Source organism: Leucoraja erinacea, unplaced genomic scaffold (assembly GCF_028641065.1).
Source record: "Leucoraja erinacea ecotype New England unplaced genomic scaffold, Leri_hhj_1 Leri_1102S, whole genome shotgun sequence".
Taxonomy (NCBI): Eukaryota; Metazoa; Chordata; class Chondrichthyes; order Rajiformes; family Rajidae; genus Leucoraja; species Leucoraja erinaceus.
In genome coordinates, this window is record NW_026575344.1 from 1 (window position 1) to 20,150 (window position 20,150).

A 20,150-nucleotide genomic window follows, 5' to 3' on the forward strand; every position below is an offset into this window, starting at 1 on the left:
TGGATAACAGATGTGGTAGATCACTGGATAACAGGTGTATATATCACTGGATAACAGATGTGTAGATCACTGGATAACAGGTGTATATATCACTGGATAACAGATGTATATATCACTGGATAACAGATGTGTAGATCACTGGATAACAGGTGTATATATCACTGGATAACAGATGTGTAGATCACTGGATAACAGATGTATATATCACTGGATAACAGGTGTGTATATCACTGGATAACAGATGTGTATATCACTGGATAACAGATGTGTAGATCACTGGATAACAGGTGTATATATCACTGGATAACAGAGTTAGGAGATGAAACATAAAACGGTTTGGTATGGATTTTTAATTCATTTAACAGTTTTCACTGAAATTTGATCTCATAAGCAAAAATCTCTCTAGTCATAGCATTTCAACAGATTTACTCAAGAATTGTATCAATTTTGGGAAGGTTTGCCATGGCAATGTTCTCGTCTAGCTAGTCTTTTTTTGCATTTTTCATAGGCAGTTTATGTCTGTGATGACTGCCAGAATTATTACTTTTTCGTCACAAGCTGCTGAACCCGGAAAATCCGCTGGCGATCCTGATTTTTGTACCTCTCCATGGAATCCTAGGAATGAGTGGGTTAACATATGATGAGCGTTTGATGGCACTGGGCCTGTACTTGGTGGAGTTTCGAAGGATGAGGGGGAAGCTCATTGAAACTTACCGAATAGTGAAAGGCTTGGATAGTGTGGATGTGGAGCGGATATTTCCACTGGTGGGAGAGTCTAGGGCTGGAGGTCATAGCTTCAGAATTAAAGGATATTCCTTTAAGAAGGAGACGAGGAGGAATTTCTTTAGTCAACCTGGGGAATCCTTTGCCACAGAAGGCTGAGGAGGCCAAGTCAATGGATATTTTTAAGGCGTTATGGGGAGAAGGCAGGAGAATGGGGTTGCGAGGGAGAGATAGCTCAGCCATGATTGAATGGCAAAATAGACTTGATGGGCTGAATGGCCTATTTCAGCTCCTATCACTTGCGACCTTCTGGCTCCCAATTTTCAATTAAAAAACCTTCCGCACAAGGTTCCACTTACAGCTTTAATTTACATTATTAATGTATACATTTTTGGGTTTGTTCATATGATGTCATATCCACAGAGCAAAAGGCCATTACCTCAGCTCCCCCACACTCTCCAGTTCTTCAATGCATTAGAAGCAAACTCCTGTTAAAGATGGCACTCACCAGTTTAGTGAACACATTAAATCTAAACTTCTTGTACCAATGTGGTCATCACAAGAGTGAAACACTGCCCTGTCAGGACTAGTTAGATATGAACAAAGATAAAATGTCAATGGAAATAAATATTTTCAGCACTATTATACCAGAATTTCAAATTTCCTTTCACATCCGTGCAAGAAATCCTGGCTGGGAAATAACTTTCACGGAAATGGGGATTCCAGGACAATATCCCGAGCATCAAGATGTATTATTCTAAACATTAAATTCTAAATAAATTAGGTACACAGTACAATCATCAATCAAGGGAGAGTTGCTGCACATGTTCTTTCCATGAAGTGTGTAGCAAGGAACTGCAGATGCTGGTTTAAACTGAAGATAGATATAAAAACCTGGAGTAACTCAGCAGGGCAGACTCTGGAGAAAAGGAACAGGTGACTTTTCGGGTCGAATCCCTTCGTCAGACTCTAACATTTCAGGTCAAGGCCTTTCTTCAGACTGAAGAAGGGTCTCAACCCGAAATGTCACCTCTTCCTTCTATCCAGAGATGCTGTCTGACCCGTTGAGTTCCTCCTGCTTTTTGTGTCTATCTTCTTGCTATGAAGATAGTTTATAGAGGCATTTACTCCCAGGACTGCCAAATAATGATTTCACTAACAGCAGCATCTCAAGTCAGTTTTATTATTTTGCGGTCTGCATCTTAATCAGGCCCTTCATCCTGTTTCATTTTGTTGGCCATCTCACTGATTCTTGGAACTGATGGTGGTCTTCAGGTAACAACCTTTATTTTGAGTATGGAAATTGCTGAACACCATCTGAAGCAAGACATGGGAGTGTCATCTCCCCCATCAAAACACGGGAGTTCCTAATGTGAACTGGATTAGTTGTTGAGCATGTTTGAGGATTTCCAAGGGCTAGGATAGCAAAGTCATTCTGACTGTGTTGCAGGTTTCTAGGTGGGCTAAGCAATGGCAGAGGTGAGGGGCAAACCAAGAGGCGAGGAACGGAGATGGCAACAGCTTTGGGTAACCCGTTTCAGGCATAAAACCAAATACCCGATTGAAAAACTGAAAGGTACAGCCAAAAGACAGACTCCTATGGTGCATGTTTTATCTCATAATATTCCTCTCAAATATTTAATTATTTGCCTTACACATTTAGAGCAACTGAAGAACGGTTGTGCTCCTTCAGTCCGTATTTGCAGGAAGCAGAGATGCTGGAAAGACCACGCTGCAATATGGAGAAGGGCGAGAGTGGATGAAGATGTCTGTGCATGTGGGTGCTGAACAATGCACATGTGAACTGTAGAGTAATGTTCAAAATAAAAATACAAATATAATCAGATCAAACTGCATATTTTCAGCCCGTTCACAATAATTCTGTACAATAATCTCATCTATGCAACAATGTAAAACTGGTTCAATATTTTCTCAAATGTAGAAGATTGGCTTTGCCAACAGAATGGCGTTCCACGATTTCATCACCAGCAGTATCTCAAGTCAGTTTTACTCTTTTGTGGACTGCATCTTGATTAGAGCCCTCCAGCTCCCGTTTCATTTCATCAGCCGTCTCACTGATCCTCGGAACTGAAGACTGCCCCCGAGTCCCTGGTCCATTTGTGCTGAAAGAGCCGTGGACCTCCTTCAACTGTCGAAGCTCTCGCTTCTCACGCCGTTCCTCCATCTCTTCAATCTCATCCGCAAATAGGGTTTTCAGGGATGGAATGAGTTTAGGCACCACCTTGAAGTCACCAAACCGAACCTGGGTGGAAATGGTTTAGTTTTATTTTACAGTAAGTAGTGTACTGTGTTGAAATCTCATTATTACAACAGTGTATCACTGCTTGGAACAGACGGCTGTACCAAACAGATATTCAGTGCATGGAGTCCAAGTTCATTCCTTACGTTTAGTTCAGCTGAAGGCAATGGAACCCAACAACAATGGCAAAAGAAAATTCTCGCAATCACTCGCAACTAACATTGAAAGTCAAATCTACCTCACGTCTTGGTCAAACTACAAATGCCAGCTCCATAATGTGCTGGAGAAACTCAGCAGGTCAGGCTGCATCTTTGGGTAACATGGATAGGTTAGATAGGTCACTCCCTCACTTATTGTAAGGGGGGGGGGGAGGGGGGAGTTGGAAGGGGGAGGGGGGATGGGGCCGGACAAAACCAGGCAGGTAATAGGTTGGTACAAGTGAGGAGGGCTTCTTGATAGGCAAATGTAGATAGACAAAGGCCAGAGTTGAGGTTAGAAGATTGAGGGGGGATCTTATAGAGACTTACAAAATTCTTAAGGGGTTGGACAGGCTAGATGCAGGAAGATTGCTCCCAATGTTGGAGAAGTCCAGGACAAGGGGTCACAGTTTAAGGATAAGGGGGAAATCTTTTAGGACCGAGATGAGAAAAACATTTTTCACACAGAGAGTGGTGAATCTCTGGAATTCTCTGCCACAGAAGGTAGTTGAGGCCACAGTTCATTGGCTATATTTAAGAGGGAGTTAGATGTGGCCCTTGTGGCTAAAGCGATCAGGGGGTATGGAGAGAAATCAGGGATGGGATACCGAGTTGGATGATCAGCCATGATCATATTGAATGGCGGTGCAGGCTCGAAGGGCCGAATGGCCTACTCCTGCACCTATTTTCTATGTTTCTATGAAAAGAGACAATATGCACGTCAAAAGAATTGAAGAGTGGCGAATTGTGAAGCTAGAGGAAGGTATGTAGATGAGAATGGAGGGGGGGCGGGGGGGTCAGTATGTGGGGGTAGAAGGGAGTAGAGGAGGGTTATGTAGCTACCTACAATTGGAGGATTCAATGTCCATACCCAACTTACCCAAGCAAAATATGAGGCATTGTTCATTCAGTTTGCACATGAGGAAGCCCAGGATAGAAAGGTCAGTATGGGAATGGGAAGAGGAGTTAAAATGGTTAGCAACTGGAAGATCAAGCAGGCCTTGGCAGACCTAGCGCAAGTGTTTAGCAAAATGGTCGCCAGGTCTATCCCTGGTCTCGCCAAGGTATTGGAAGCCACATCAGAAGCGGCAGATGCTGTAGATGAGGTTACACATGGGGGGCACATAAACCTCTGTCTCACCTGGAACAATCCTGCCCAACAGTATGAACATTGAACCGTGTGTAAACTGGAGGAACAGCACCTCATATTTCACTTGGGTAGCCTCCTTCAAATGTTTGGACAAAGGCCAAGTTATTAGGGAATTTTCACTGTCCAAGCAACTTTGTGGCTGTAAAGAAGTCAGACGTGGCTGGCAATATTGTGGATGCAAGCCAATCATCATCTGTCAAAGGTTTGCCCTGTGAATTATTTTTCTCTCTGTGTTTGTGAAGTGATTTCTCCTCAAATGGGAAACAGTACGTACCCTCATATGGTCAAATGCTATTCCAACTTTTTCATTGAAGTCCGCACTGAACAGGGGGATCTTTGCATATCTCTGGCTGAAATGGTTTAACATTATGAATTCTGCATTCATCTTCATGCCCACATCAATGGCTTGAGAGGTTGTGCTGTTGCAAAGAGACATCAAACAAAATTGTTTAAATACAACAAGTGATTTTGGAAAGTCTTGTACAAATACTGACAGAGCATCACAAGAAGATGTGGGCAAAGGTAGCGCAAAATTCTCGGTGAATAAGTGCTCGAGAAATTTTCAATATTCAATAGTGAAAATGGTGTGGGGGAGGGTTCCCCATGGCAGGGCTTAATCATTACAATTGAAGCAGAAAACAGTGAGCATACTCATCATGGCAAGTGGCATCTGTAACAAGAGAAACAAAGTTAACATTTCACAATCAAGAGCTCAAAACCCTTTACACTCATTGTGTCTGTCCAGCAAAGTTTCTTCAACCTGAAATATTAAGACCAAGAAAACAATTGCAAAACTCAGAAGATAACCAATTTACAATTACTGGTGAAGCAGTTCCCCCTCTCTCACTACAGATGCTACTTGATCTACTGAGTATTTCTGGTAGTGCGCTAAGAACTGATTGGACCCATTTCAATGCAGATGTGCAGCCTGGGTTTTGGAGGGCCAGAATCTTTGCTAAATGTCGATAATCGAGCTTGATTGAAAGTATCATTTCTCAGCTTGCTGGACTGGCAAGTTAAAGGCTGGCCCTTTAAGTGTCACTCGAGAAGGCCGCTGCCCCTTTGGTAAAAGCCCACACCATTCATAAGAAGAATATTCCCAAGACAAAACTCCACAAAAGGCATCAACAAAATGTTCCAGGCCAACTGTCACGGCTGCACACACCCAGCGATCTCACGCGCGTGTGTCTGGAGCACAAAGATAAGTGTTTTCCTCAGCTTGCTTGGTGCACGCAACAGACACAATCAGATCTAGCAGATGAGCTAGACAGTTCTTTAATTACTCCGACTTATAGGCCTGCAGCCTCCTGTGAAGTCCAATGCAACCTTGAGCATGCCACATCATCTTCTAACTGGGCACATTGTAGCCTTCTGGACTTCAAGCCCTGTCCCAAGTTGAGAGTTCATTCAAGAGCTCTCCCGAGTTTTAAAAAAATCAAACTCGTGGTAAGCACGGGGAATGAACGTAGCGGGTACGTCGGAGCTCGGGGAGGTCTCTTACCGGCTGGTACCGCTAATGGCAGGTACTCGGGAAAACTCGTTAACGGCAGGTAAGACTCGTGAAGATTTTTCAACATGCTGAAAGATGTCCACGAGAGCCCCGAGTACCGACGAGTGGCCATTACCGTAAATCTCCGAGTTCGAATCAGGGCAAACACGGGAGAACGCTTGGAATGAACTTGCACCGTGGGACAGGGCTATTAATATCGAATACCACAACTTCCGTCAATTTGCTCCAGTTAGACTTCCACTAAATCTAACTCTCTCTTGTATACATCCAGTGAATTGGTCTCCACTGCGTCCTATGGCAGAGAATTCCACAGATTCACAACTCGCTGAGTGAAAACGTTTTTCCTTGTCTCATAAATGGCCTACCCCTTATTCTCAAACTGTGACCCCTGGTTCTGGACTCCCTGAACATCGGGAACATGTTTCCTGCATCTAGCCTGTCCAATCCCTTAAAGTGGTAATAGTTCCTCCGGGATGAAATGGATAGGTTCAGAAATCTAGTGATCGTTTTTGAGGATTTTATAGGTTAAAAGATAATGTAGCATCAGAGTTTGGCCATTACCTGTGTGTTTTCTCAATAGCTTCTTCCTCAAGTCCATCTTCCAGTGTAGCCTCGTGAATCAGCAGGTTGGCATTCTGCCCTGTTCAGTAAAAAGACAGTTCAAGTGGGAAACTACACTGCCCTTTAAACCTAAAGATATATTTGTATTCCATTTGTTAGTGTAAATAAATGCAGTTCAATATTTGACAGTAGTTTGCCAAAATTCCAGACATTCGAAATGCCTCATTGAGCAGATTTATCAGCTGCTGAGAGTGAAGACTGGAGCACAACCGCCAGCAACTGCCCACCATCCCCGACACTTGGACTGAGCCACATGTTGCCAAGACCCTCACTGGAGGCTGGTTCCTGGACAAAGTACAAATTTTGCATCTATACCAACCTAATTAACTTACAAACCCGAACATCCTTGATGTAAGATCTCGGAGAAAACCCACGCGGTCACGTGGAGGATATACAAACTCCGGACAAACAGCACCCGTGGCTGGGATCGAACCCGGGTCTCTAAGCTTATTTGGAGGCTATAATGTTTAATAGTCTGTTGGTTCTCGGGAAGAAGCTGCTCCTTAACTTGGACATTACAATTTTCGGGTTCCTATACCTTATTCCCGATGGTAAGAGTGAAATGAGAGAGTGGCCAGGGTTTTGTGGGTCTTTGATGATGCTGGCTGCCCTTTTCGAGGCGGCGACTCCAGCAGATTTCTTTGATGGTGGGGATGTCAGGACCCTTAGTCAGTCCTTCAAGAATACCCCCTTTTTCTTAGGCAGTCCTGCAGGATCAAGAATGACTTGCTTGACTCAGGATTTTCGTTTTAGCGGTTATTAATGAAGCCGATGCAGAAAGCACAGACACTTCCACAGATGTGGTGAGAGGTTGCTGACAAGGTGGATGTGTGGGTGGGTAGCTTTAGAGGTGGTTAGGCTTAGGATTGGTTTCCAAAATGCATCCCCCAAGCTAATGATCCTAATGTGATCTCACCAGTCCATCTACAGGGTCTTGGTGAGTACAGGGTCTTGGTGAGACCGCACCTGGAGTATTGCGTACAGTTTTGGTCTCCTAATCTGAGGAACGACATTCTTGCCATAGAGGGAGTACAGAGAAGGCTCACCAGACTGATTCCTGGGATGTCAGGACTTTCATATGAAGAAAGACTGGATAGACTCGGTTTGTACTCGCTAGAATTTAGAAGATTGAGGGGGGATCCCTCAATCTTGAATTACAAAATTCTTAAGGGGTTGGACAGGCTAGATGCAGGAAGATTGTTCCCGATGTTGGGGAAGTCCAGAACAAGGGGACATAGTTTAAGGATAAGGGGGAAACCTTTTAGGACCGAGATGAGGAAAACATTTTTCACACAGAGAGTGGTGAATCTCTGGAATTCTCTGCCACAGAAGGTAGTTGAGGCCAGTTAATTGGCTATATTTAAGAGGAAGTTAGATGTGGGTCTTGTGGCTAAAGGGATCAGGGGGTATAGAGAGAAGGCAGGTACAGGATATTGAGTTGGATGATCAGCCATGATCATATTGAATGGCGGTCCAGGCTCGAAGGGCCGAATGGCCTACTCCTGCACCTATTTTCTATGTTTCTATGTATAGTCCTTGGATTGTCCTTGTTATCCATGGTTTCAAATTATTAACATATTCTAAAGCAGTGGCGTTGACATTTATTTTTCAAGCAATCCACTTTCATTCATGATTCACCCAAATAGCCTGATTGAATTAAGTAATTCTCTGATCTTTGATCTTAGACCTATTTCAAACATCCCATGACTCGCCTGAAATCAATGTTCCAAAGAACACTTACAGACTATGTTATTCCTGGTGTCTGCAGCTAAATGATACATTTGGAGTTGGTTTCCATGTTTTACTGGCTTGTAACCATGTCATTGAAATGACCACAAGAGTCCAACAAATGGACCTCACTTGTAGGATTTGTTGACAATCCAACAAGAGATTCAACAATCTCTTGGCCATCTTAGACAGATACAATCTCAGATAGATGCAAGAATAACATGGATAAAGTTCAATGTTGTGAGTTAAGGGTGCTGTTGTGGTCCCCGGAGTGACAGGAAAAGAGCGTGAATAGCCAACTCCTGTTCCTTCTAACTAAAGAGAATTTAGAACAGAGACTCAAGAGACTGCAGATGCTGGAATCCTGATTTAAAAAAGAGTGCCGGTGGAACCCAGCGAGCCAGGCAGCATCTGTAAAGGGGAATGGACAGATGACACCTTGTTCAGATTCGATGTTCTAATCCAATTTCATTGCATTCTCAAATTCACTGACCTGTCTGAATGAGGTTTGTACAAGGCATGGTATCTCCCGAGTACACAATTTTCCAGCCTGAATTGTGCTGTAGGATGCAGCCGAAGGCATTCCTGCAGTGTCGCACCACGCAGGTCTGAAACTGACAGAAACAAGCAGATAGAAGAAAATAGCACAGTGTTAGTGTCCAGAACACACTGTAGCGGATGCCAAAGATCCAAACTAAAAACTCATCCAATTTCACCAACTTTATTTACAGTTTGACACAACACATCTGTAAACTGAATTCTTTATACAGAATTCAGCAGCCAAATGAGACAAAAGATCTTAGCCCAAGGTTTTACCCAACGTTAAGAGATGGCTACAAGCATCAGATATTCTCAGTTGCAGATTCTAAAACCCACAACTTAATGAAGCACCAAATACTTTGTTCAGATTAGAAAGTTACAAGTAATTCTTTCACTAAACTCAGTTTTCTTTGCACAGATGACGTTAGAGGGAATTAATGGGGACAATTGTCTTGCATTATTGTTATTGACCACTCATTCTGCTTGGATTAAATTAGCCTGAGCAACAACACAGAATCCCAAACAATTTTCTTTTGAATTACGGGATTTGAAGAGAAAATTGTGTGGACACCAAAACAAGATGCCAATTTTGCAACCGCAAGAAATGCAACACCTGTCCCTTCACCTCCCCCCTCGACTCCATTCAAGGACCCAAACAGTCGTTCCAGGTGCGACAAAGGTTCACCTGTATCTCCTCCAACCTCATCTACTGCATCCGCTGCTCTAGATGCCAGCTGATTTACATCGGTGAGATTAAGCGGAGGTTGGGCGATCGTTTCGCCGAACACCTCCGCTCAGTCCGCAAGAACTTCCCTGAACTCCCGGTGGCTCAGCACTTCAACTCCCCCTCCCATTCCCAATCCGACCTCTCTGTCCTGGGTCTCCTCCATTGCCAGAGTGAGCAACACCGGAAATTGGAGGAACAGCACCTCATATTCCGCCTGGGTTGCTTGCGTCCGTATGGCATGAACATTGAATTCTCCCAGTTTTGTTAGCCCTTGCTGTCTCCTCCCCTTCCTTAACCCTCGAGCTGTCTCCTCCCATCCCCCCGCCCTCGGGCTCCTCCTCCTCCCCTTTTTCCTTTCCTTCCTTCTCCCCACCCCCTATCAGTCTGAAGAAGGGTTTCGGCCCGAAACGTCACCTATTTCCTTTGCTCCATAGATGCTGCTGCACCCGCTGAGTTTCTCCAGCATTTTTGTGTACCTGCCAATTCACTGTTGTCCATTTTGAGCTAACGAAGACCATTTTAACCCCCAGGAATGTTTCCTGTTTCAACACATCTCAGTAGAAATACACCAGGAGAACAGTCAAACAGAGTCTGTACCCCGCAGGCTACTCCAATTCTCTTTGGTTAAAAAAAAAAAATAGTACCTAAGGCAGTCAACAGATTGACATGATAAAATGTTCCTTTACCTTTTCCAGTTCAAGCTTCTTTAACAAAGAGTGGATCAAGTCTTGAGTGTTGAACTTGGTAACTTTGCTACCTTCCACAAGATGCCATGCAGGAATGAGACTGAAAACACAAAGGTTTACCTGATGGTCAAGCACAGTCTAGTGACAGAACAAGACCCCTCCAGATCCAATGTCACACCCACCAGGCTCAGACTTTGTGAGCCCGCTAATCATGCCATTGTTTCTCATTACCCCACTTCCCATTACGCATCATCAACATTCTTACCATGCAGAAATGAAGTCACCTCAACCGTGAACATTTCATTAAACTCTGTGTCGACAGACTTTTGTGGAGAGAAACTGAAGATTTAATTTACTCTTCCAAGAATGAAGTGCAGAGTCTTTGAATGGCCTGCAGCGGATGTGAGTATTTTAATCGGCTTAGTTCAGTTTAGTTTAGAGATACAGCGTGGAAACAGCCCCTTTGGCCCACCGAGCCCGCACCGACCAGCGATCCCCGCATATTAACACTATCCCACACACACTCGGGACAATTTACACTTATACCAAGCCAATTAAACTACAAACCCGTACGTCTTTGTAGTGTGGGAGGAAACCGAAGATCTCTGAGAAAATCCACGCAGTCACGGGGAGAACGTACAAACTCCCTACAGACAGCACCCGTAGTCGGGATCGAACCCGGGCCTCCACCGCTGCAAGCAGCAACTCTACCGTGCCTGGAGGCTGTTCCGCAGACTCCCCATGGACTTAAACATTCCAGGGCCATTACTGCTTTCAACTTGTACAAATAAAAAACAAAGCTCAGTAAAGAAAGCAATCCTCCAAGTGCAGACTCACTTGATATGTCGCAGAATCTTCTGGCAATGACTGTGGTACTGATTCAACCAGTTCATGATCTGTGCTGGGCCCACAAGTGTAACCGGGCTGAAGGATTCACCCAGGGCAACCTGGAAATAGAACATGTGTTTAAGAAGGAACTGCAGATGCTGGAAAATCGAAGGTACACAAAAATGCTGGAGAAACTCAGCTGCACCCACTGAGTTTCTCCAGCATTTTTGTGCACACTGGAAATAATTCCTGTCAACAGGGGTCAAAACAAAACAGCAATGTACAGATGTAAGCGGACAATGTTTTTAAAGGTTGGCAGCAACATCATGGAACAAGGGACAGAAAGCAGGGTAGAGATACAAGGAACTGTAGATGCTGGAATCATCTGCACTCTCTTGAGCCTAGTTGTCAATAGCTATTCTTGGAATGAGATGATAGATACAGCAGCTCAGTTCTGGGACCATTGCTCATTCCCGGCATAATAGTAACACAAACTTGGGAATACAGAGAGAATACTTTCACAGTTTACTGATGTAAAGCTTGGCTACCTAACCCAAGCCTACCTACACATGCTATGTTTGGGTTGTGTTGGTTTTGGTTCAGGTTGGCTAAGATGAGAGTTTTCCCCAGGTCCTTAGGTCCCCAGCTCCGTAAATAGCTGAGCATCTTGGACAACACAGCTCACCCACATCATGACACACTGGTCAACCTGAGGAGTACCTTCAGCCACAGACTGGTTCCACCAAGATGCAGTCTTCCCTGTGGCTATCAAACTGTACAACTCCTCCCCCTTCTGTCGTGGGGTAGACTGAGACTGACGCTCGTCCCACTCCCCAATCTTTGCACATCCCCCAATCCTTTTCACTCGTCACTTTAATTTCCTGTATCTTGTGTTGTTTTAGGACCGTTTGCAGATCAATTTCTCTCCTGGGATAAGTAAAGTTCTGTTGTATTGTTTCGTATCACACTGTAGGTCAGGGCAATTGGCCAAACGCTACGTGTGCCATCCATGCCTCGAGAAACACACCTGCTTCTCCTTAAACGGCTTATGGTTAAGACTGATACAGTTATCGCAGGAATCAGATCAGTTATGGAAACAAAGTACTTTCAGTCTGAAGAAGGGTCTCGCCCTGAAACATCACCCCTTTGCTTCTCTCCAGAGATGCTTCCTGTCCCGCTGAGTTACTCCAGCATTTTGTGTCCGTCTATAAATACTTGTGCTCGAGTTAGGTGTTAACTTTGCATCCGCACAGAACTCAATACTGAATAGACACCAACAGCAAATAGGCCCGAAAAGTCAACCATTCTTTCTCTCCAGAGATGCTGCATGGCCCGCTATGTTACTCTAGCTTTTTGTGTCTATCTTCGATTTAAACCAGCTACACTCTGAATCAAAGATACTAGAACAAGACTCTGAATCCTAAAGCCAATTTTATTTTTTACTTTTCACTGTTCTGTTGGAATGTGATCAACCCAAAACATTTACTGTTTTTCTCTCTGCAAATGCTGCCTGTTCTTCAGAGTGACCCCAACATTTGTTTAATGCAATCTTTAATTGTGCACGTGTGTGTTGGATAATAAAAAATCAAATATTCGAAAATAGGGTTTAACTTACCAAAGCCTTTTCTCGTTCCAACAATATATTTATCAGGCCCTGCAACATAACAAGATGTTACTATGGAAACAGTAAATTGTAACAATGCACTGAACGACCCCCCTCACCGTCTCCTCGCCCTCTCCTTGGGCAGGAGGTACCATGTAAAATAGTAAGATTAAACGAGAACTTACCAGTTTGAAGTTTGATCTGTATTTTATGAGGAGTTACGATGAGGGATTACGTGAAGAACCCCGCTTCCAGCGCATGCGTGTCATTCTTCAAAGCAGCGGTGTGAGGTCACAGAAAACTATAATGACCTAAGATAGTAAGATTATCAAAGATATACCAGTTTGTGATATGATCATAAGAGGGTGGGAGCGGAGGGCACGTAATCCCTCATCGTAACTCCTCATAAAATACAGATCAAACTTCAAACTGGTAAGTTCTCGTTTAATCTTACTATTTTACTTCGGAGTCACGTGAGTGACTTCGTGAAGATTTCAAAGCTCTGTGACCTCATGCCGTGGAACGAGTCCATGCTTCACAACTGCCTTGGGCATTGGGAGAGAGCATCATTATTAAGTTTAAAAACACACACTTATACAAAACTTGTATGGTAACAAACAAAAACTAAATTTATTAAAGTAAATCATAGCCCTGTATTTTCTAGGGCAAATTATATAGTTGAACCTAAAATAGTTTCTGAAAATGATGATGATGATGGCTCCAAAACTGGTTTATTATAAAACCTTTGAAAAGTCCTCTCGGATGACCATCCTGCCAGTCTAAGTATCTGGTCCGTGGGTACCTCCAGCATTTTCGCTGCGGATGTTGCGGCAGCCCTGGTGGAATGAGATTTAAACACATCAGTATCTATCCCTGCCATCTTTAGGACAATTTTGAGCCACCTTGAAATAGTTTGGGTCGTGACCCTTTTGTGCGGCTTCTTGTAACTGATCAGCAAAGCCTTTTCCTGACCTCGTATGCTGTTCGTATAATTGATGTAGAAACGGATGTGCCTCACAATACATAGTTGTTCATCATATGGATAGGACCTGAATATGATCACTTGACCCGATGAACCTGGTCTGTTTTGTTTGATTAACTCCTGGATGATAAATACCAGTTTCTCGGGTGAGGTGATCATGAAGTCCAGTCTTAGTTTACTTAAGGACTGGACTCTTTGAGCGGTAACCAGTGCCATAAGCATCACCATCTTCATGGTAAGTTTCTGGAGTGACAAAGCCGTAATGGGCGACCAGCCCCTCAGCATATTGAGAACAACACCCACATCCCAGATTTCGGAGTACCTGGCTTTCGGAGGATTCGCATTAAATATGCCCCTCATCAATTTGATTACCAGGGGGTGTGATCCCACCGTATTCCGCTCCAATCCTTGTGCCAGATAATTGGAAAGTGCACTTCTTGCACTATTGATGGCACTGTAGCCCAAACAGTTATCATGATGAAGGCTTGTTAAGAATTCTAATACAGCCGGAATGTTGTTTGCCCTCTGGTCCAAGTTGTTGCGGAGGCAGAATAAGGCCCATTTCTTTATGTGTCCCAGGTACTGCTTCCTTGTTGATAGTCTTTGAGCCGATGAGATCAGATTCATTGTCCTGTCTGAGAGCCCCATGCCGTGTAGTGGGTCTTTTAGACTCTACAAATCAATAGATCCATAGTCTTATGGCATGGATGGCTATCCCCTGTTACTGGATGAGTTAATAGTTTTGAACTATTTTCAATGAGGGAACATGGTTCTAATACCATCCCGTGTATGACAGAATACCACGGTTGAGTAGGCCAATCGGGTACTATGAGAATCCCAGATGCCAAGTCTTGTTGAATTTTCCTTAGTACCCGATTGATGAGGCAGAACGGGGGAAAAGCATAAAAGAAACAATTCCCCCAATGCAAAGAGAAAGCATCTGTAGCTTCTGCCCCAGGGTCTGGTTCCCAAGAAACATACCTTGGTAATTGGTGATTCAACCTTGATGCAAACAAATCAATATCTGGTCTACCATATTTTGCTGTAATTTTTGCAAATATATCTTTATTTAACATCCATTCCGTGTTCTCATTAAATTTACGTGACCTGGTGTCTGCCACCAAATTTAGCTTACCTGGAAGGTAAGTAGCCTATATCCATATATTTCTTTGGATACACCACTGCCAAATTAAATTAGCCAATTGATCACAAGATGTCGAAATGTTTCCACCCATATGATTGATATATGCTACTGTGGTGGTATTATCAATTTGTAATCGTACATGCTGGTGGTTAATAGCTGAGCAATATGACTTAAGGCCATAAAATGCCCCTAACATTTCTAGGTAATTAATTCCATGTGAATAAGCAAAACTGCCTCTTCTTCCTTCCATCTCCCACCACAACTAGAAACAGAGTTAGTTGCTCCCCAACCAATGGCGCTGGCATCTGTTTGTAATACCATAGACGGGTTGTCAATAATAATGGGGTTTGAGCAATACCTAATATTCTGAACCCACCACTGTAACTCAATGATAGCTTCCCTAGGCAGCTCCATAGGTCTATCAAAATGACCTTTATTAATTTTGAGTGCTCTAATTTTGGCTCTTTGCAAATTTTGATAATGTAATGGTCCAAATTGTGTGGCCGGAAAAGTGGCCACAATCTTCCCAATTATTCGGGCCACCCGTCTAATGGAAGGTCTGACGGTGTTAAGAAGCACGCTGCAATCCTCCTGCAAGGCTGCAGCTTTATTTATAGGTAAGGTTATTAACCTAGTGACCGTGTTAATGGTGAACCCCAAATAATCCATATTAGTTGCTGGTATCAAATTACATTTAATTGGATGGATAACAAACCCTAGCTGTTCAAACAAAAGTTTAGTGGCGCGCACTGTTTGATATGCCAATTCATAAGTAGAGCCCACAATAAGGATGTCATCTAAATATGCCATCACCGTATGGCTTTGTTTACGTAACAACGCCAAAGCGGGTTTAAGTATTTTTGTAAATAACCTAGGAGCAGACGTGAGCCCATTTGGTAAGGCTCTATACTGCCAAAGTTCCCCCATCCAATTAAACTTCAAATACCGTCTGTGATCCCTGCTAATGGGTACTGTATAATAAGCATCTTTTAAATCAATGCTTGCCATATAGAAACTTGTTGACACTAATTCTTTAGCAGTAATAAAAGTATCCATTTTAAAGTGAATATGTTGAACAAAAGTGTTCAATGTAGAAAGGTCAATAATAATCCTGCAACCCCCATCTTTTTTATTTCTAATGAAGATGTTAGATACAAATTCCAATTTTTCATGAACAGTACGCTCAATCACACCTTTAGAGGACAACCTTAGTAGCTCCCCATGGGCTTTAAATAGTTCCTCTTTAGCAAGGACAAAAGTCCTTTGAGGTGTATGTTGTACTGGGGGTTTATGGGGATAAATAAATTCTATAAGATAACCTTGAATACTGCTAAGAATATATGAGTCTGTAGTGATTCTACCCCATACATAACTATAGTATTGCAACCTCCCCCCCACCATAGTGGGACCCTTATTTATAGCAGAACCATACCCACCTACCTCCATGGTTACTGGTGGTTTACTTATTTTTTGGGTTTCTTGAAAAAGGGGGGTTCCGGTTTGATGTTCTTGCGGTTTAGATTGTGAGGTTGAGGCTTCCGTGTCTTCCAGGGTGGCCGGCCCTGGCCATATCCTAAAAAAGGCTGCGGTTGGTAATGTTGAGGTTTGACAGAACGGCTGGTGTGAGCCACATTCTTGGGTCTTGCGTATGGCTCGTACCTTGCTCCAAAATATGCCTTCGCACTGGCCTTAATGAGCCCAAGTGTTTTCGCTTCCTCGTCAAGTTGTTTGACTTGAGCGGTCAGATCTTTACCAAACAACAGAGTTGATGTACTAGCCGTCTTCTGCCTGCAGATAGGCGCATACCTGGGGTCTAGCGTTGGCTGAATGGCCGTCTTCCGCATGTTATTCAGTTCGTACTGCACATTGCAGAACAGAGCGAGCGCATCCTGGTGATTCTTTGTAAGCTCTGTCTTGTCCAATGTGCGGGTGTACGCCGTGATTCCCGCTGTCAGTCCCTTGAGTGCTCTCTGAATTTTTAGGTCTTGATTCCAAATGGTCCTCCCCATATGTTGCCAGATGGATTGGTTCACAGCAGGCACTTGCAATGCCTCACAATTCCCCGGTGGCAGATGTCTGGCCAGAGTTTCGGTGAATACGTCTTGCTGTAGTTTATGGCCAGACATATAGCTGATGCTGGCTGCCATCCGGGGATCCAAGTCTACCCCAGTTTGACTTGGCATAAAGTACGTGGCAACCATGTCCAGCAGAGTCCCTGCCTTATTAGGATCATGTGCCTCCGTATTGTCAGGCTCTGGCCCCTCAGGGTCCTGCCCACTCTCCTCCGAGGAGTCTGAAATTTGTGGGGGTCCCTCACGGGGTACCCTAATAGGGCTTGCCTGCTCACTCTGGCAAGTCTCCTTATCGGGACTGCCACTATTAATGAGCTCCACGAGCAGCTCCTTTAACCGCTCCCTGTGCTGGGCTGCACTAGGCATTTTAAACTGCCCCAGCTCATGCAGGCTTCCAGCAATTTGCTCTGCCCTAGTATATCCCAGCTGCTCCCGACCCTGGTACTCACAGGTGTCGGCTTGTGGGCTTGCTTCCTTGGGGCGCTGACCACTGAGTTCCTTAGTGTGTCCCCGGTCCGTGGCGTCTTTTGAGTGCTCTGAATGCACCCATTCATAACGGGTTGATTGCAGCCCGCGCTCCTCAGCCGTAGTATATTGACACGGGCTGGTCTGCCGTTGCGGGAAAAAGTCGGGTTTCTCTAAGTGATGCGTCTTTCTGCGAACTTTCCCTCCCGTCTTGGCCATAGGTTTTGGTGGTGCCAGAACTGTTTCTGGCACAGCTGGTACTTCTGTCGGAATGTCCATACTCGGTGGCTGCTGTTCCTGCCGTTCACTGGTGTTTTCCACCCGTTTGTCTGGCAGCTTCTTTGCAAGCCGTTTTCTGGTAACTCTATCCATTTCCACCTGAAATGTAAAATGTAGAGACCTTACCTGCCTTTTGCTGGTCCTTTTGTACTCTCCCGTTGCAGGGGACGTCCTCCCCCTCCTGTTTGACTCGTACAATGCGTGTAGCGATATGACACGCATGCGCTGGAAGCGGGGTTCTTCACGAAGTCACTCACGTGACTCCGAAGTAAAATCCCCTCAGCTCCCACCCAATCTAGGCAGGAATTTAAAGCAGCACATCAGAGGAGTTTACTGGAAGTTACACACAAGAGACGGCAGATGCTGAAATCCTCAGCAAAAAATAAACTCCTGGAGGAACACAACAAGTCAGTGGAGGGAAATGCACAGATAGTAGGGATCTGAAGAAGGATCTTCTTCAGAATAGGATTTACTATCATTTGGAAGAGACTGGTATAACAAAAATTGTCAATTCTTAAGTGGCCAAGTCAACCACCCGATCTGAAGTCAATTGAGCATGCCTTTTATATATGCTGATGGAAAAACTGATGGGGACTATCCCCCAAAACAAGCATAAGCTAAAGATGGCTGCAATACAGGCCTGGCAGAGCATCACCAGAGAAGACACCCAGCAGCTGGTGATGTCCATGAATCGCAGACTTCAAGCTGTCATTGAACGTAAAGGATACGCAACAAAATACTAAACATGACTACTTTCATCTACATGACATTGCTGTGTCCTAAACATTATGGTGCCCTGAAATGGGGGGGACTAGGTATAAACACTGCTGTAATTTCTACATGGTGAAACCAAAATGTGTAAAAATGGCCTTTATTAAAATCTGACAATGAGCACTTTAACCACATGTGATTTTTTTTTTCTAATACAAATCTCAAATTGTGGAGTACCGAGGCTAATAAATAAATTATAGGTCTTTGTCCCCATCTTCAGATAATAGGTAATGTTTCGGGCCGAAACCCTTCTTTGAAACCCTTCTTCACAGCAGTCTGAAGATGGGTTTCAGCCCGAAACGTTGCCTATTTCCTACGCTCCATAGATGCTGCTGCACCCGCTGAGTTTCTCCAGCACTTACGTCTACCATGAGAGATCTATAGACAAACAATTTACCAAAGCCACCCATCCTCATCTCTAGTGCAATAAATCCAGAAAAGGCCAAGTTAGTTACATTATTGAAGCAGAGCTTGAACATGAAACAGGCAGAAATAATACTGCTAATACTCACTGTGTGATGATCAGCATGCATGTGGGACACAAAGATGGCTGACAAATTACAGAGGATCCTGTCCACATCATTACCATAGTGGCGACAGAGTTGTCCAAAGGTGCCTTCACCACAGTCCAATAATATTGAACGTGTAGAGCTAATACAATGCAAAACACAAATCACGGAGATGATACTTGTAATATTACCGCAACTGTTTTTATCCCCCATCTTACTCTCTTCAAGAGAAATTTCCTAATCTCATTCCTTTTCTTCAGATCATCAGCAAAACAAATCACAAATTCTAGCACACTTTTTGGGTCACAGATAGGAGAAATTTCACTGAGCTCAAATTCAGGCAGAGTCCTTACCAGGGGCAAAACTAACACAAATTTTACTTCGGAGTCACGTGAGTGATTCCGTGAAGAACCCAGCAGGTACTGCGCATGCGGCATAATCGCACAGCTGTGCAACGCGGCCAGCGGGAGTCGGGCTAGCTCCCGCATCCAAGGAACGAGAGGTAAGTACTTACCTTAATCGGGCCTTGTGGTTTTTGCTCCAGGGGGAGCAAAGTAGAGAGGCATGGTGAGCGGCCCCCGTTTCGACTCCAGCGTGGAGCCGACAGTGGACGGGGAAAAAGCGCTACCCGGACCGCAAACGCTGCGGACCAAAAGCGCTACCCGGACCGCAAACGCTGCGGACCGCTGCAGGGAGCTGCGCTATACCGGTCCGCTGAACAGCTGTTTGGTAACAGCAGCGGACCGGCGGGAAGTTTAAAAAACCCGACCAGCAGCCCTGCAGACTCCTGACCAGGAGAATTACCGCCCGGGAACCGCCACAACGCCGCCTGGAAAACGGCAGGCAGCCTCTACTTACAGGTAAGAGAAAAATCTTCCCAATTTACAGGTTCTACAGGAGCCAACTTCCTCCAAAACTGGAACAGGTTGGAGAAGGCAAAATAAGTATGTCTGTCTCCCCAAGCCAGAGGAGGTCATGGAGTTCACCTCCAGGGAGAAAAGGGGCACTGGCTGAATGCCAAGGGAGCTGACTCCTACCCCAGTGCTATTGCACTAGCCATCTCCCTTGTCGAGGGATTGATGCAACAGCGGAGTTTGAGCTATGCCTCCTCCAATTTAGCACACCCTTTTGCTCCCTCTTTTGAGGCTAGCTAAGGAGGCCAGGGCTGGGCTGGCTTAATCGCTGGGCAGGCGGACGAGAACAGCAGTATGCCAGGGGAGCAGGATCAGGAAGAGCTACTGGGTGTCGTGGGCCACTACATGGCTCCTCCACGCGACCATCTTCCCAACAAAAGTCCTGCAGGAGCAGGCCTTTCCAGAGGCAAATCCGCAGGCAGCTGGGTCAGCAGACTCGCA

The 20,150-nt window shown here is 44.6% G+C and overlaps 1 protein-coding gene across 2 annotated transcripts in view; it reads right to left on the minus strand.

The window, feature by feature from the left end:
* Positions 1-333: 333 nt before the first annotated feature.
* LOC129715300 (zinc phosphodiesterase ELAC protein 2-like) overlaps positions 334-20,150 on the minus strand; it is a 50,824-nt gene continuing 31,007 nt past the window's right edge. For both annotated transcript variants that reach the window (XM_055665160.1, XM_055665159.1), the window contains exons 17-24: positions 18,799-18,937; positions 12,586-12,624; positions 10,980-11,089; positions 10,143-10,242; positions 8,683-8,803; positions 6,402-6,480; positions 4,605-4,749; positions 334-2,986 (exon numbers count right to left, since the gene is read on the minus strand). In XM_055665160.1, the coding sequence (XP_055521135.1) occupies positions 2,720-2,986; positions 4,605-4,749; positions 6,402-6,480; positions 8,683-8,803; positions 10,143-10,242; positions 10,980-11,089; positions 12,586-12,624; positions 18,799-18,937 (1,000 nt within the window). In that variant the 3' untranslated portion in view covers positions 334-2,719. The remainder of the gene's footprint in view (positions 2,987-4,604; positions 4,750-6,401; positions 6,481-8,682; positions 8,804-10,142; positions 10,243-10,979; positions 11,090-12,585; positions 12,625-18,798; positions 18,938-20,150) is intronic.